Source organism: Sorex araneus, chromosome 10 (assembly GCF_027595985.1).
Source record: "Sorex araneus isolate mSorAra2 chromosome 10, mSorAra2.pri, whole genome shotgun sequence".
NCBI classification, from domain to species: domain Eukaryota; kingdom Metazoa; phylum Chordata; class Mammalia; order Eulipotyphla; family Soricidae; genus Sorex; species Sorex araneus.
The window spans coordinates 44453429-44472607 of record NC_073311.1 but is presented as its reverse complement, the minus strand read 5'-3'; the positions used below and the strand labels follow the sequence as shown (position 1 = coordinate 44472607).

At 41.1% G+C, this 19179-nt stretch overlaps 1 protein-coding gene across 1 annotated transcript in view; it reads left to right on the top strand.

Moving 5' to 3' along the window:
• The first annotated feature begins 753 nt into the window (after nt 1-753).
• PAH (phenylalanine hydroxylase) overlaps nt 754-19179 on the top strand; it is a 93709-nt gene continuing 75283 nt past the window's right edge. Inside the window, exon 1 of the mRNA XM_055118545.1 lies at nt 754-1257. Within this exon, the coding sequence (XP_054974520.1) occupies nt 1228-1257 (30 nt within the window). The 5' untranslated portion in view covers nt 754-1227. The remainder of the gene's footprint in view (nt 1258-19179) is intronic.

Sequence of the window (19179 nt, the reverse complement as noted above, 5' to 3'; positions counted from 1 at the left end):
CCTTCATACACGAGGTTACCAGCAAATAAACACACAATCTGGATAAAATAGACTGAACTTGTTACACAAATACACCCTAAAGTCCTCCAGCCCCATTTCCCATCCAGTTGCCCCTCCACTTCTCTTATCTGACAAACCAGGAGCAAACATGAATGAACTCAACACACACACACACACACACACACACACACACACACACACACACACACACACCCCTTTAACATTTATAGTGAAGTGCATTGAGAAAGCAAGCCACTTGTCATCAAGAGACTTCTGGATGATTTCATGATTTGACATTAAGAGACTTCTGGAACTTTCTAGCTCTGTGCCCTAAGGCAAGTTGCACACTCTTACCCAGACTTTTCCTCTGCCAATGAGTAGGCTAGGGTGTTGTCCTTTCCGGTTTTGGCAAGTAAACCATACAGCAAAACAGGCATCTCTACATAACCCTCTACTACTAGCTGCTCCTCTCACTGAGCAAGTATCCCCTTTTGCTGTCCCCACCAACCTCCCGCTCCCCGCCCCCATCCCCCTGGCCTCCAAGGACAAAGGCCCAAAGACCAGTATCCACAACTTCAGAGACCTTATTCACCAGTGCTTGCTGTTGCCAAAACTATGGTTCCAGGTTGCCAGAAGGAGTCAACTGGGGCAGAAAGGCTTTAGCTCTTAGAAGTTGTCAAAAGGTACAAAACCCCTTGGGCTCAACTGGATTCACATGCAAAGGGAAGAAACTCAACACTCCTTAAGGTCTTTGCATGAAAAACAATTCAACTTCTACAGAGTTCTTTGGTCTGATTTGGTGGGACCTGAGAAAAGTTCTTGTGGGTTGTGTGAGTTGCTTGCCACCTGCTGGTTATTTTCCAAACTGCAATTGGAACAGTGGAAATATTTCATTGTAACCTTTTACTCATTTTGCTCCATAGAAATTCTGTTCCATCATAAAGCACCAGATACTTGGTCAAACACTTCTGAAATGTGCCGAAAGTGAGATTACATATGAACAAGCAAATTGAATAAAGTAGATTGCCCTTCTCTATACGGGTGGACCCCATCAACTGAAATTCTGACTGGAAGAGAATGGATGCATTAGGAAGAATTTACATTCATTCTCTCTGCCAATCGCCTTTAAGTGAGAAAATGGGTCTTTACCTGTCTCTGGACTTGGAACTGGATTAGAATTTACACCATCATCCCTCCCTGTTTTCCAGCCTTCAGGCTCAGACCAGAATGACATTAAGCACTCTCCTGGGTCTCCAGGTAATTTACTGACGATCTTCTGATTTTTGTCTTCATAACCACTGGTCCCAATTCCTTATAACTTCCTATGGATGTATGTGTGTATGTGTGCATGTATCTATTTATTTTCATACAGAAATTTCTTATAGGTTCTGTTTCTAGAAATACACTTATGAATGACTCCATTTTGCTAAAATAAATGCTATTTAGGCCCTACCTTATTTGATGGTCTCAATTTATTTGAACAACCGTTAGTCATTCTTTTCTTAGAAATATGTGGAAGGAAATCATATGTATATACACATTATATATATATATTATATATATATATATATATATATCAGAGTCTCTTGCACCCACACCTGGCTGTCTTCACTAGGGCCCCTTGGAAGGGGGCGGGTTGAGTTTCCATCCCCGCCCCAATCAGAGCCCAGGCAGCTGAAGACCTCCAGAACCTGGCCACAGCCATGCTCAAGGACACTCTCCAGATGTTCAGGTGAGCCTCACGCATGATGGAACCGGCAGAGGAACCCAGGTGTGCAGGACCCGGGGCTGAGATCTCTAAGCCTTCTCAGATCAGGATTGGACCTCCTCTGGCCAGGTCGCCCATTTTCCATTAGCTTGGCAGCCACACACACAAACTGCCCCTGACGCCATTTAATCGGGCGCCAAGATCCAAGATCTAACGGCCAAGATCCAGAGACTATAAAACAAAGCTCCGGGAAGTGCACAGCTGCAATCCCAGCCGAATGACCTCTTATAGCCTATTTCTCCCTCTCAAAGAACCTGGCAAGGTACTGAGAGCATCCTGCCCATACGGCAGAGCCTAGCAAGCTCTCCGTGGCATATTTGATATGCCAAATACAGTCACAATGATGGGTCTCATTCACATTACCCTCCAAGAGTCTCCAATGCGGCACTGCTAGGAAGAATGAGTAAAGAAAGCCTGCTAAAATCTCAAGGCTAGGATGAATGGAGACATTACTGGCACTGGCTCGAGCAAATCGATGATCAACGGGATGAAAGTAACAGTGATACAGTGATATATATATATGTATATATATATCATTTTCCCTTGTTGTTATTGATACACTGTCCATGAGTCACACCCTTGGTTGTACTTGTAGCACTGGAAGCACACAGCAGGTCAGTGAACAAACTGGAAAGTGTGGGGCAGTGCCGGAAATTGAACTCTTGGCTCACACATGCAAGGTGAGGCAAGGTGTTCTACCTTTGAGCCAAAGCTTCTAGTCCCCAGCTACAATGTTCATTCCTCTAACTACCATAAGACTCCTTCTCCTTTTCCCACCTCAGTACTCAGTTTTCAGTTTTCTGTTCTCAACAGAATCTTTTCATGGTATATTTTAGCTTATACAACTTGATGATGATTCAAATTCTTTTTTCTAGCCTCAATTTCTGCCTTGGATCTACAACGTGAATGGCCAGCATCCCTACTGACATATCACATACTTGTTTGGAACTGGACTCATCATTAGAACTCCCTCATATCTTTCCCTCCTTTTGTATTTTGTATTTTATGGCTTGGCATTATCTACCCACACAATCTACATAAAATCCTGAGAGCCATCCTATTTGGCTTAATCACCTAGTCCAAAATGTAAAAAATAAGGTATCAATCACTTCCTTCTTGTCTACCACTAAGATCACTATCCTATTTCAATATTCTATCAACTAGTCATATTTTTCCATTTCCATTTTCTCAAATACCTTTCACTGCCATCAAAATGATTCATCTAACATACCTAAATGTATCAAAAGCATTAGAGTATAAACATTTATGCCATAGCTCAGGAAAAGTGATGTTTTCAAAATATAACATACACCATTCTTCCTCTACATAAAACCTTTCACTCCCCCGTCTTCCCCATCTGTCTTATACTTAGAATCCCTTCTTCTTGAAGCTTTGTAATAGTCGAAATTCTGACTTTCCCTTCTTTGTATTTCCAGCTTTGGGTATGATTTCTTGGATAAGGCAGATGCTCAATCAATGCATATTGATATATATGAATGGAATTGGTAGAATGAAAGCTTATTTGATGGGTAATATGTATGTATCTGTGATACACTAAGTAATACGCATGAATCTTTTAATGAATTTAAAGGATGTAGAAAAATTATTCTCCTGCTTTTGGTAATTTTGTCTCTTCATTTACCCCTTGACAGAGTTCCTAGTATCATCAGTGAAACCTTCTTGTGTGAATATCTTCCTAGTCTCCAGGAATGTAAATAAGGTTTTTTTTTTCTCCTCTGTAAGGAACTTACAGAGCCTGGTACACGGCAGGTACTTAATGCTCAGGGTAGCTGGTAGTTACTGGTATCATATAACAAGGTCTATTACATTGTCAGAACCCTTCATGTATATTTCCACAAATGTGTGAGAAGGGGGCACAACTGAAGGAGCAGGGGTCTTGTGGGAAAACCCTAAATGACAGACCAGTGATTTGAATATGATGAACAGTGAATTTTCAGCCTGGGGGCACTCATATCTATGGGCCTGTTGCTGGGGCTCTGAAAGTGGGATTAAAGAGGACAGAAGTAGACTTGCTCAGTTTCCTTTCTTAACACTGCTTTCCACTAGTGTCTTCCCACCAACGCTGCCATTCACTCATCCTTCCAATGTCTTCCAGACACTTTCAGGGAAATTTCAGGAGGTGGGAGCCTGTGCCTATTTCTTTTATCAGTGTCTCTGGGTGTCCCAAGCAGGACTTGATCCACGACAGAAGCTCAATAAACAACTTACAAACACACTGGATTTCCACTTTATACCAACCAAGCAGTAAGATCCAGGATGCAAACATTCAAAGAAGACGCAGTCCCAGCTTTGAGGCAGCTCTGTATAATATTTTTGTGGAAGGGCAATTCTGGGGGCTGGATAGGGCACTTGCTTTGCATACTGCTATCCTGGGTTTAATCCCCAGCACCCTGTATGGTTCCCCGGCACTGCCAGGAGTGATCCCCTGAGCACAGAGCCATGAATATGCCCTGAGCACAGCTGCATGCAGCCCCAAAATATAAGTTCCGGCACTCTACTTTTCATGGAGCCAACCCAGGTTCAATCCCTGGCACTTCACAGAATTCCCTGAGCAGTGTCGAGGGTCACTTTCGATCACAGAGCCAGGAATAGCTCCAGAGCACTGCTTGTGTGACCCAACAGTTACCTCTCTCAAAGCAATTTGATGGCAAAACTAGAATACCAACAGTGTGCTGAGGGAGAGCGGAGAAGGGGCAGCTGTTGCTTCCCGGTAAAGCTAGTGAAAGGAAAGCAACAACAGGAAAATGAGTGCCAAACTGTCTGGATCACTTAAAATCTTTCATCAGGAAATTCATGAATCTTCAGTCAGTGAGTAAAGATACTTGTGTGATGTTGTGATTCCAACCCAGGACCTCGTGCATAGCATTGTTACTGATCGTCACCTTGTACATTAGCTCTCTAAACAGAATGTTGTTTTGGTCAGGGGTTGGTTGAAGAAAATATACACTTTCTGGGGCTGGAGCAATAGCACAGCGGGTAGGGCGTTTGCCTTGCACGCGGCCGACCCGGGTTCTAATCCCAGCATCCCATATGGTCCCCTGAGCACTGCCAGGGGTAATTCCTGAGTGAAGAGCCAGCAGTAACCCCTGTGCATCGCCAGGTGTGACCCAAAACCCAAATATATATATATATATATATATATATATATATATATATATACACTTTCTCTTAAGAATCTTCTTCAAGAATCCTGTCCATGGGGCTGGGGCGATAGTACAATGGGTAGGGCATTTGCCTTGCATGCGGCCGACTTGGGTTCGATCCCCGGTGTCCCATATGGTCCCCCAAGCACTGCCAGGAGTAATTCCTGAGTGCAGAGTGAGGAGTAACCCCTGAGCATCGCTGGGTGTGATCCAAAAAGCAAAATAAATAAATAAATAGCATTGCTACTTTAAAAAAAAAGAAGAGATAATACAGGAATTAAGGTGCATGCTTTACATGTGGGCACCACCAGTTCAATCCTTGGCACCACACGGTCCCCTGAACATCACTGGAGATAATCCTGAGGCTCTCAAGCATTGCTTGTTGTAGCCCTAGAGATCAGAGTATTTCCAGGTGCTCCTGGAAATCCATGACACTGGCACTCCTGGGCCCAATTATTGACGTGCTGGCCTGATTGGCAGAGGTGAAAGGTGACCTGGGGCTCCTGAGCACTTCTGGGGGAACCCCTCTCTCAAAAGAAAACTGATTCTGAGTTTAAGACTTCAAATTGAGTTTTTTTGGTGGTTAGAAAGAAAGAGGGAGATACAGAATGATCTCACTCATACATAGGACCTAAAGTTATACAGCAAGGTGGCAACAAAGGGCCAAGGACAATGACGCAGGAGAATTGGTCCACATAATTGAGTTGATAGGGACTAAATGCGGGGAGCTTTGGGGCCCTTGGGAGTGGGAGGCAGATGCACTCGTGATGGGTGCGGTGTTGGGATTGTGTGCTTGGGAAACCAATAACAGTATTGTAAACCAAAGAACGTCAATAAAAAATTTTAAATAAGACTAAATGAGTTGGGGCAGAAGGCAGAAGAATTCCTGGAAATGCTTTATCCTAACATAATAAGACCATCCTTGAGACAGACTATGTATGACAAAAAAGTAACCCCTAAATGCAAGTGCAATCAATTTTCATTCACTGCTTCCTCTCTGTTCCAAAGATTTCTGGGTCACGGGTAAAAAGTGTCAGATGGAGAGGGAAGTTTTATCTCAGCGCTACTTAACTACCTTATTTTGGAAAACTTGAAAACATATAAGTCCACAAATTTCCAGGTGAGCTTGTTCTAAAGGTCCTTATAGAGTTGTGGACAGACCTAAGTCAGAACAGGACCCTAAGATTTCAAGTTCTCTAGCTCCAGGGCAAAGCTGCTTCTGGTCCTTGTGTTTTGCCACACACAGAAAGAATAAATGGATGGTTGAAATCAAGCTTTATTTTTAACATTTATATATATATATATATATATATATATATATATATTTCTTTTTGGGTCACACCTGGCAATGCACAGGGGTTAATCCTGGCTCTGCACTCAGGAATTACTAAGGTTTTGTAAGGGCGAGGAGTTTCTGAGTGAATAGGTGTATTGATAGCACAATTACCTTCCACCAGGGGGCTCTGCTCTCACTCAAAATCTAGACAGTACATTTCCCAGTATTTCCTATCCTGAATCACCCGCAAACCACAGTGTCCCAGATTTCTTATCCATACAAATAAAAACATAAAAAACTATCTCACTGGGTCATGGGAAGCCAGATTTTTATGATGCAAATATTCCAGCCGTGACTGATTTTCAGGTTGCCAGCGTGATATTACTGACTTGGAGTCAGTGGATATTACTGAGTGGTAATTGTCCCACATAGATTCCATGGATTTCAATACCCAGAAGTGCATAGATAGTGAATCTTAATCACCGTATCACTGTATATCACCATCATCCTGTTGATCATTGATTTTCTCGAGTGGGCACCAGTAATGTCTCAATTTGTCCTAGTCCTGAGATTTTAGCAGCCTTTCTTTACTCGTTCTTCCCAGCTGTGCCGCATTGGAGGCTCTTTCAGAGTAAGGGAAATGAGACCCATCACTGTTACTGTATTTGGCATATTGAATATGCCACGGAGAGCTTGCCAGGCTCTGCCATGTGGGCAGGATGCTCTCGGTACCTTGCCAGGTTCTCTGAGGTTGAACCTGGTTGCTTCCGGGAGAGTTTTTTAATAGTCTCTGGATCCTGGCCATTGATGGGCCTACACTGTGACAGGGGCAGTTTGTGTGTGTGGCTGCCAAGCTACTGGAAAATGGGGGGACTGGATGGAGGAGACCCAGTCCCAATCCGAACAGACTTGGAGATCTCAGCCCCGGGTCCCCCACACCTAGGTTCCTCTGCTAGTTCCTTCATGCATGAGGCTCCTCTGAGTATGTGGAGAGTGGCCTTGAGCATGGTTGTGGCTGGGTTCCGGAGGTCTTTGGCTGCCGGGGCTCTGCTCAAGGTGGGGAGGGAAACTCAACCCGCCCTGCTCCGAGGGTCCCCGGTGAACACACCAGGCATGGGGACAAGAGGCTCTTAATAAAAAATCTTAATAAAATAAGAAATTTTGAGTAACTGTTACTTTCATTTTAATGCAATGTATTTTGTTGTAAGTTATACCTTCATTTTAATACAATGTATTTTGTTGTAAATTTTCCTAAATTTTTAATCACAAATGTGCTTAGATTCAGAAAATTCCTTACAGCTCATTTCTCATCTGTCTGTATGAACTGGCTTTAGTCATCCACTGATTCCAATGCACATGAACGCATTCTGCCCATCTGTCCAAACTCAGTTTGTATATCTCTCCTACTCTCCCTATTTCAGTTATAGCCAGTCTCTTCCAGGTTCTAAATAAAAAGTTGCATGTGCTGGGATTTTCAGTGGATCTTGTGCAGTTTTTTTCTGCACTAAAACCCTCTGTCCCCAAATCATTGCACAGTGGCTATCTTATAATTTGATTTTCAGTTGAAATCTTCCCTTGTGACAATATCTTTCTAGTACATCCAATTTAAATCAGCCCTCCTATATGTAATGCCTCCTTATTTTTTTTAATTGAAATTCTGTGGTTCATCACTGCACTTAGTATAATAGCCAAGATATGGAAACAACCTAAATGTCCAAACTACAGTACAGTCTTTTTTATAAAGGAGCTTTTTGTGAAACTTTGTTTCCTCTGGGTCATTTTCATTCCTATGTCTGTCGCACTGTCATCACTGTTATCCCGTTGTTCATTGATTTGCTCCAGCGGGCACCAGTAATGTCTCCATTGTGAGACTTGTTATTACTGTTTTTGGCATGTTGAATATGCCCCAGGTAGCTTGCCAGGCTCTGGTGTGCGGGCGGGATACTCTCAGTAGTTTGCCGGACTCTCCGGGAGGGATGGAGGAATTGAACCCAGGTTGGCCGAGTGCAAGGCAAACGCCCAACCCCATGTGCTTTCGCTCCAACCCATCCTATTTCTATGTTCTATCTTGCTTTATTTTTGTTCAGTTGTGTACTGGTTCTGTCTTTCAATAGAATGTGACATCAATGAGAGACAGCCTTGACTCTCCTGCTAATCAGTGTCTTGAACAGTACACGTCACGTAGCAAATCCTGAACAAATATTTGTTGACTAATGAATACACGAACTACAACTCTCCCAGTGACCTCCTGCTGCTGTTCTATGAAGGAATACTAATATAATGACTCCAGAGTGATAAGACTATATGTACACATATATTTTTTATTTTATAAAGCATTAAGTCAAATCAATTTACCAACTGATTTCATCCTGATTCTAAGAAATGTCTATGGCATTCTAAAGAATTTCTGGAAGAGCTGGCTAGAACTCTTACGTTGATGAAAACCATGACTTCACACTCCAACTACATTTAATTGGTGTGGGTACTGGCTAATAGTGGTGTTCAGATTTCTAGGTGTTCTGTGTAGCTAAACAGAAGTTGCCATAGAAACACAGGGTGGGGGGAAGAAGCTCTTGAAGAAGCTAACTACGCATGCTGAGAACTTTCTTTTTTTCCCCCCCTTTAAAATTATTTTTTTCCTTAAATCTAGACAAATACCACTACTGTTGATACAAATCTAGAGTTAAAATGGATTAGATAACAAAGTTCCAACATTAAAATCAATCAGTATAAAAATCAATTTTAGGGGCTGGAGTGATAGCACAGTGGGGAGGGTGTTTGCCCTGCACGCGGCCGACCTGGGTTTGATTCCCAGCATCCCATATGGTCCCCTGAGCACCGCCATGGATAATTCCTGAGTGCAGAGCCAGGAGTAACCCCTGTGCAGAGCCAGGTGTGACCCAAAAAGCAAAAAAAAAAAAATCAATTTTAATGTGAAAACCGTTACATCTCATGGGTTGTATCCTTGTGTAAGAATTTATTAAGCTGTCTGTTACTAGTTGAGCCTTCTGTGTTAATGTTTTTTGCTTGTGAAATTTAGTTGACTTCTGTGTTACTTTCCAGTCTAATTTGGTGTGCTTCTACTGGAATTTCTGTATGGACGAATTAGAGACTTCGGGATGGATGGTGTGGGTCAATGAGCTGACATGGAGACAGCAGTGGGAGGTGGGTGTGACTACCCGGGCTTCTGAATGTATGGGGGCAGGAGGGAGGCTGCCCACCCTGACTCTGAGAAGACCCTAGTGTTCTAGCCTGGGCCCTAGGATAACTGAAATCATTCACAGTTTGGGGTCTCTGCAGAGAACATTCAGGAAGGGGTGGAGTTGATCCCTTGGCATGGCTGCAGCTGTGAGATGTGGGTGTGCTGCTGAGGCTTAAACAGAGCAGATACTCTGCCTGCCCACCTCCTCGGAGTGCCCCAGAGTTTTCGTGCAGGCTGAGAAATTTTTAAGGTTTTTTTTTTTCCCTATGAGACATGGCGTTGTTTTTAAATTTTCATGAGAAGTCTTTCTCTTTCTCTCTCTCTCTTCTCACCCCCTCTCTCTCCCTCCCTCTCTCTCTCCCCCTCTCTCTCCCTTCCTCCCTCCCTCCCTCTCTCTCTCCCTCCCTCCCTCTCTCTCTCCCTCCCTCTCTCTCTCCCCCTCTCTCTCTGTATGTGTGTGTGTGTGCTGGGGAATTGAACCTGAATCAGCTGCATGCAAGGCAAGTATCATACCTACGCTACTGTTTCTCCTGTTCAGAGAAAGAGTATTGTTAGATAAATTCATTTAAAATATCATTCTCCCATCTCCTATGTATTGTTCTCATTGCTGTGAACAGGGAGTTTAAAGGGACAGGAGAGCTAGTGCAGGGGTTAAGGTGTTTGTCTTGCTTGTGGATTGATCTCAGCTTGACACCCAGCCCTGCATTTGATCTCTAAGCACCACTAAGAGTGACCCCTGAGCACAGACCCCGGAGGAGAAGCTCTACCAGTTATGATCCCTGAACAAACAAGAACAACTTTTAACAGAAGAGAAGTTTAAACACAATAGAAACTAATCTTTGTCTGATATCACAGTCTAAGTCAGCAGTCCGTGAAGTGAATCTCCGTGGCATCAAAAACCAGGCTTCTTCTAATTTTGATCTGTCTCTTTCTTACCTTGGAAAGTTAATATTTTCATGTCTAACTTTATCTCGGCATTCAAGATGGCAGCTCTGGCTCTAGGCAGAATCTGTAGTTCAATTTACAAGAGGAAAACAGGGCCAGGGGGATAGCTCAAGGCTCTGAGTAGCCCCATATTACATGGATCCCTCATATGTGACCTTGGTGGCCCCCAAGTAAAATAGTAAAATGCTTAGAAAATCCTAAAATATGAAAATAATAAACGGAGAAAAAATAAGGAGAAGGCAATGACCTCTTTTAGAGATACTTTTTAGACATTGAAGAATCTATTTGTATTTCTTAGGTCAAATATTAGGCCTGTAGATATATAACTACAATTAACTGCAAAGAAGCTGGGAAGGGTAGTTTACATTCTGGAGCCGACTAATATACTGAGCTTTTATTTCTGCTAGTGAGAAGGAGGGAAAATTGGGTAGTCAAATATTCTATTATCTGATTCTTCTCCATCAAGTGGATCAAACAAATTCCAAGTATTAGTGTAATTGCTTGGCTAACTTATCACAATTCCATGAAATTGGCATACCTTGAATTTATATACTATACTCCTAATAACTTTTTAATTACTGAGAAAATTATATTAAAAAATTCGAACTGAATAATGACAAAAGTACTTTCAAACTAATGAGACATAGCTAAAATATACTTAGAAATATTTAATTTAAATGCATTTATCAAGAAACAAAGCAAGTTTGAAACAAATAAATTGAGTGTTCCACTTGAGACTTGGAAAAAGACAAACAGAGAGTGTTTAATCAAGAAAATAATAATGAAAAGTGGGGAGAAACAATGAAATAGAAAACAAAACGAACATTAGAGAAAACCGGCCTTATGAAATAGTGATTCTTAAAGGATAAACATCTGGCAAGATGAGAGAAAACACAAACAAAATAAATCTGAAAAAGAGAAAGTAAATAGAGACGCAGAAATTAAAAAAATAATAAGAATATTATGAACTCTGTTATGCTGATTTTGTTTAGACCTTGACAGGAATAATTTCTATAGAAATCAAATTGAAAAGAAAAGGAAAATAATATCTCAATAGCTTAATACAGTGAAATATTAATTTTTCCTGTCCCCTTCAATTTTGGATCTAGTGCACTTTAAGAGCATTTCTCCCAAATATTTTAGAGTAGGTTCGCAGACTAATGAAATAGAATTGAGAACCTAATGACAGATCTTAAGTTATGTGTCCAGTTAATTTTTGACAAAGGAGCAAAGAGTATGAAGAGGAGGAAAGAAAACTCTTCAACAAGTGGTGTTGGAAAACTAGTCAGTCACATGCAAAAAATGAACTTAGATGCTTATCTCACACCATGTCCAAGTGAATTAAAAGTGAGCTAATGAGCTTGATATCAGACCCAACTTCAAAAATTATGTTCGGAAAAATATAGACAAAGTCCTTCTGTATTGGCTCTACAGATGTCTTCAACGATTCAATGTCATTTGCAGAGTAAATGGAAGCAAAGATAAACAAATGGGACTCCATTAAATTAAGAAGCTTCTGACTGAAAAAGAAACAATGATGAGAGTAAAAATGCACCCCCACATGCTGAGAAAAAATATTTTTCCATCCCTTATCTGAAAAAAATTTATTATCCAAGATATATAAAGAGCTTGTAATACTTAATAAGTAAAAATCAACTTCATCACAAAATGGGGGGAAGAGATGAACAGAATCTTCTTCGAAAACATGCAAATGGCTGATAGGTATATGAAAAAGTATTATGTATCATTTATTATCAGGGAAATGCAAATGAAAATAACAAGCTATCGCCTCATACCAGTGAGATTGCTTCATATAAAAGATGAATAAAAAACAACCAGTGTTGGCATGAATGTAGGGGAAAAGGAACACAAATCCACTGCTAGTGGGAATGCCAACTGGTTAACCTTTTTGTAAAATTATGTGGATACTTCTCCAAAAACTGAAAATTGAGTTTCCATATGATCCAGTAATTCTACTTTCTGGCATATGCCCCAAGGGCTGAAAAACTTTTCAGAAAGATATTTTCCTTCATGTTCACGGCATCTCTTTTCAAACTAGCAGTATCTGGAAAGAACCCAAATGACCAAGAACAAATAACTAGATAAGCAACCCAAGTAACCAAGAACTTATATACTAGTTTATTCATCTCTGTACACATAGTAGAATTTAACTATAAAAAAAGCCAAGATTATGTAATTTTCTGCTACATGCACTCATCTGGAAATATTATTCTGAGTGAAATTAGAAGAAAAAATACAGAATAACCTCTCTCATATGTAGGATGTATTAAGGGAGGAGCAAAACCCTGCGAACTGGTCTACAGAACTAAGCTTACCAGAGTGGGGGAAGAGGTGGGAGCAAGTTGACTGGGATAGTGGGTAGGGAATAGTGACAACTTGGTGGATGCTGTGGCGTTGAAAACCCTTCATATTAAACCCTTCATATCCAGTACTGTAAATAAGGATGCCCATTGTGGTGACAGACACTGGAGCAGATAAGACCCGACCTTGCAAAGCAGCCCAGAAGTGAAGCCTCGCAAGAGGGAGTGTCTGGGCCAAGTTGACAAGAACAGGGTGTCAGCCAGTACCAGGTGTTCGGCCTTGAGCCTCACTCGACCTCCTGGTCACATGAGCCCAAGACACAGAAACCGTCATGTGTGCTTAGCAAGTCATCCTAACTGCAGCATCTAGCCTTGACTGGGATTGGACCGGGGCAGAGCAGAGTTGGAGAGATGATAGGGCAATAATGCTCAACTTTATGTGATTGGACCACCCTTTGATGCTCAGACTCTTTACAAAATATGTGTATTTGGCAGTAAAGTGAACAGTTATCAGCTGCTCCCAGAGGGTATTTCTCTGTGCGTCTGTCATCCTTCACTCCACATCTGCCTGACATGTCCGGGCACTGTACAGGGAAAACTGTTCCCCAACAGCCTATAATAAAAATAATAAAAGATAATAATAATAATTCATGTCTTCTATAGGGTTTCAGAAATTTATAATACAGATGCAAGTTGTTGTACAACTCCTTGTGCATAATTTTTGTCATTCCAATAATAACCTTTTAACAAAATAATATGATGGTAATGCTACTAATAAAACTGCAGTCCCTTTTCATGAATAAGCATAGATGGAAACATTTTACATAAAATATGAGCTACGCATATCTAAGAATTTAATGAAAATGAATATATCACAAATAAGGAAAGTTTCTCCTAGTGTGCAAGGAGAATCCAAAGTCTGAAATGTCTACCAATTTAATTTGAATTAATATTGATAGAGGAAAATAAACATAACATTATATATATAAAACATGTAGAAAAGTTATTGGATAAATTCAGTACTTTGTGATGAAAATTAACCAAAGCTCCTCAGGAAGATAGAATTTCATATATTTGATGATGATTAAACATAAACCTAAATCAAGCATAATATTGATGGAGAATTTTTAACACTCCAGCTTGTATGTCTACTATCAAAACTGTTTAACATATGTTCCCATATTAAGAAGAAAATTCAGAGCTAAAACAACCGAAATTTCAACTGGAATTTAGAAGAATGAGTGTGCAGTAACAGATAAGTAAATTTTGTGAAAAGACAAGTACAAAAGGTGGACTTGCCAATCACAGATGAAAATCACTGTCACTGCCATCCCGTTGATCATCGATTTTCTCCAGCGAGCGCCAGTAACGTCTCCATTCGTCCTAGCCTTGAGATTTTAGCATCCTCTCTTTACTCTTTCTTTCCAGCGGTGCCACATTGGAGGCTCCTTCCGGGTAAGGGGAATTGAGACCCATCATTGTTACTGTATTTGGCATATAGAATATGCCACAGAGAGCTTGCCAGGCTCTGCCGTATTCTTTACAATTCTTCACAATGCCCTTATGTAAAAAAAGAACAGGAAATTATGTTTGGAATACTAGTATGACAAGGGGTATGAGGTATGCTACCAAATTCCACTGTAAGAATAAGTGCTGTATGACAATGAAATCTACAGGGTTAATCAATGGAATGAAACTGAGGTTTTGTTCCAGAGAACAACTCAGATATAGATGGCAATTTGAGAAAAACTCAGATATAGATATATACAGATCCACGATTAAATCTCAAGGGAACAGCAAGATGTAAAACTTCATGGGCACACAGGTCTCTGGGTTGAAAACTCTGGGGTACCCTTGATAGGCGGACATGCTGAGTCCCCACCCTGTTGAAACCCTGGCAGCATCACTCACATCCCCTAAAGCTGCCACCAGGCCAACAACCCAACTCCATTGCTTCGTGATTAAGCTTCGCAGAGATGCCAAACTGCTGAAAATTCCAGGTATTCCGGTTTTCAGACTGAGAACTCTGGGATCTTCTGGAGTTGGGGTGGGCAGCCTTCCCTCCCCCCAGTACTTCCAGAAAGTCCTGGAAGCTACAACTACATTCTATAAAAGTATGGCTCAATAAAATATTCTAAAGTTTCTGGAGCATATGTCTATACTTGTGGCCACACAGCACCTCTAAATTCTACAATATTGACATCGACTAGTACACTCAATTAAATGGGAAAGCAATATAGAAGCCAAGTAAGCTCAATTAACAAAACAACACAGAGAACTCAGTTTATCAAAAAACAGTTTTGTAAACCCTCAGACAAGAATTTCATGATACCATAGTGAGATACGCCAATTTTCAAAAATTTTCTTTTGCTGAAGTATTTTTTGATGATACCATTAGCAATTGTAACAAGCAGTATAAAATAAATTAATTTGCGCCTGCTAAGGAGGCAGGCTCCGGGGGGTGGTTGGAAAAATGGAGGCAATGGTGGAGGAAAGGTCACATTGGTGGTGGGATTGGTGTTAGAATATTGAATGCATGTAACAAATGTATCATGAACAACTTTGTAAACCACAGTGCTTAAAGTGTGGGGGGGGGAAGAAGAAGAAAAAAGAAAACCTATATGTTACCCCAAGTTAAAGGGGCATCGCCTGCCATGCATTTCTGAGAAACGATCCTTTAATCTTTTAAGGGACTATTCCAGCAGTGCTTGTGACAGAGGCCAGCCCTGGCAATACTCAGCCTGGTGGTGTAGGCCTGACAGGTCAGGGTTTGGGCCAGTAGTATTGAGGGGACTACCAGGGCACACCCTCTGGTGTTGGTCTGAGAATATGCAAGGGATCGAGATTGAACTCAGGGCCTCTGTATGCATGTGTCTGTGACAAGTTTATCTCTGTCACTGTCCTTGACCCAGGGCACCGGCCTCCTGTGTCCGATGTCCTAGACCCCTTTCACTGAACAAAGATGCTTTGCCAAGACACCATTGGCAGAGTGTACACTCTTCCTACGTTCCAGGAGCTATGCTAATGTCAACGTCTCCCTAACACAAAATCTTTTCATCATAACTCAACATATTCTGATATCAAAAATAAATGACTTGGAAAAAGGCCAGGGAGATGCCCTAAAAGGCTAGATGACATGCTTTGCAAGTAGGAGGTCCCATTTAATCCCTGGCACCACAGGATGTCCTAAGTGCTGGAAACAAGTCCTAAGCACTGCCGGGTGAGGGCCCAAAACACACAAAGCAAACAAACAAAGAAATGAGGGAAAAATTTGTTCATGTTTAAAAATTAGCCATGATTTGGAGTAACAGAAACAACTAGGTCACTATTGTAATCCATAGACAAATAGAGATAAAAAGAGACTTTAGATCTCAGTGTGAAAGAAAACTACAGTTGGACAAAAGAAAATATATCTTTCAAATTTAGGAAAGAAGAATGTCTTTAAATGAAACACCAAGGGCAAAACCACAAAAATTTTCAACGACCTATTGCTATATATCACTGTCACTGTCGCTGTCATCCCGTTGCTCATCGATTTGTTCGAGTGGGCACCAGTAACATCTCTCATTGTGAGACTTATTGATACTGTTTTTGGCATATCAAATACGCCATGGGTAGCTTGCCAGGCTCTGCCATGCGGGCGCGATACTCTCGACAGTTTGCTGGGCTCTTTGAGAGGGGAGGATTGCTATATATAATATATAAAAATGTATTATATATAAGATAACATATAAATATTATGTATGTAGTATTTTCCCCCCTTTGGGGAAGAATACCAGTTGGTAGTTAACTGACAGCGCTAGAGTCATGTTTCACTGACTAAGAAATGCCACAGGGCTGATATCTGGGAAAACACATTATTTCTGCAAATCAACAAGGGAAAATGAGTCCAATCAGAAAAAATTGGCAGAGCATATGATAAAGATCTCTTTCCAGCATGGGTGAGCCAAGTGGCATAAGTGTATGAAAAGATGCTCAAGCATCAAGCTAAAAGATAAATGCAGGAAAATATGGCAAAGATAACTCTTCACAATGATTAGGTTGGCAAAGAATCAGACATTTGGAAAATGTCAAGTGTGGGGAATTCCCAGCAAGGAGCTTCTTGTCTTGTTGGTGGGAGTACAAAGTAGAATAAACGATTCTGAAGGGTTATCTGGCAGTCCTTCATACAATTAGGAATGAATGTCTCTTTTGATGAAGACCTGCCCCTTTTACATCAGAAAAATTCTCACAGATACCTAGGAGGGTTCAGCATGAGGCTGTTTATCACAGTGTTGTTTAGTGTAGTGGAAAAGGCGGTCTTTATGTCTCTTGCTCGGAAATAAACTCAAATATAGTGGACAGCAAACACAAACTGGTGGAATACTCCGCACCAATTAAAAGACTAGACCCAGCACCCTGGAAGGTACCTAAGAACATGGGAAAATATTAGAAATTATTAACTCTATGGTACATCCATAGAGTATGTTGTCATGCATAACCATGAAAATACACACAAAAATGTTTTTCATACACTTCACTTGCAAGGTAAAATACATCAAGGGAAGTTGTGTTTGGGTTTTGGAATAGGAATGGGAAATGAAGATCAAAGAGAAAGAATAAATAAAAGAAGAAAGGGGCCTTGGAGGCCTGGATTATATGCCAGGAGCTCATAGATTATGATTAACTCAGCCCTCTGAAGATGAGGTTAAATAAAAAGAGACTGATAAACTGCAGTAGTTGGGAAATCTTCAACTTTCTGATCAGTGAAGGTCAGCTCTGAGCTTGCCAAGTACACAAATGCACTTCTTGCAACATGGTACCCTTCCCTTTGTGGTCATTCACAGCATCTCAGAAGATTGCAAATTGCATGCTTGGATGCATCTAGATATGCACGTTTTTAGAGCAACAACGTATCACTGAAAAAAAAATCAGAAAACCCCTGCCCACAAGCAAACTCATCTTAAATGAGTTTGTATCTTAATGCCAAGATAAGTTATTCTCCTCACTTTTTCTTCCATAATCATGTTGTGGGAAGGGAATAGGGAGACACATTTGGCTGTGTTTTGGACTTACTCTTGGCTCTGAGCTCAGGGATCACTCCTGACAGTTACTTTGGGGACCATATGGGGTTCACCCTATCCACTGTACTATTGCTCTGCTCCCACATGCCTATTTATTTTGGCTCTGCCCCATTTGTGTCCTTCTTAACATAAAAGGAGCATGCATGGAAGAAATGGAGTTTGTCAGGTTATCTTGGAGATGAGGAAATTTTGTCTGCCACACAGAAAACTGAGAGGTCAGATAAAGAATATGCGTTATCCTGAGGATGGAAGTTAAGGTCTTGCCTTCCATTGCTATGTTTAACACCAGAGTTTCCAGCTCATCGTAAGGCACTTGACAAAAAGGACTTTTTAATCAAAATCATACTTTATTGTGTCTACATTCTGGGTAGCAGGTAGGACAGGCAGCCAGAGAGGCACAAAGAAACTTAGAAGTACCATTTTAAAGACAAATTAACTCTTGCTCACACCTATACAACTAATCAGTGGGGGAACCACTGGTCAATGCATTTGTTAATGTATTTGAATGAAGTTAATACATTTGTTTTGAATCCACAACCTGAGTTGCTTTGTATAAGATGCTTGGTTATTTTTGCAAGGACTCTAGGGTGGATTTCTAGGGTTGGCTCATTTTCTCACAGTCTCATTACTTTGATGCCCCTGAATTTTGTATGTTATTTTTTCAACCTCTGACTTTCTTTTATTGAATACCCTGTACCCTTAAGAGAAATTCACCATAATGAGTGAATGAGATCTTTCAGCTGCTTCCAGAACTTCCCTCCCAGCAACCCTCTATTGTATTTTGTTCAGAAATATGAGTTTGCTTAAATGATTTCTTAGTTTATTTTCTGATTTTCTCTTAGAAGTGTTGCCTGGCCAAAGGTGGTCCACTGCCACACTTCCAATGCCTAGAACGCCACCTGGCCCTCAGCACTAGCCCTCAATTCTGCTGTGCACTTACTTACTGCACCTACTTTAGAACAATATCTCCCACTGAATGAGGGTTTAACGCTACTCATAGATAACATGCTTAATGAATGAATGAATGAATGAATGATTCTGTGTATCTGTTTCACTTTGAGAATAGTTCTATGCTTTAAATGTTGGAGCAATGTGGTTCTACCTTTCCCTTCTGGGCTCTGGGGCGAAATGAACAGCCCTAGGACACAAGGGCTGAATTTCAACCCAGGGGTTGCTCTTGCTTCTGCTCCTTCCAAGCTTGCTCAGCATTCACAGTGTGGTTCTCTGCAAATCACAGAAAGGCATTTTGCTGAGTTGTTCATAGAAAGAACCAAACCAAAGCTGAGGTTAAAACCCAGCAGTGCTGGGTCAAGGACATGATTCTAAGGGCGAGTGCCCCTACTTTGCAGGTTGGATCCCCTATACCCCATGGTCCTCCCAACATTGTACACGAACCCTTGAGCACCACCAGGTGGGAACCCAAGCCCAAACCAAAGCCAA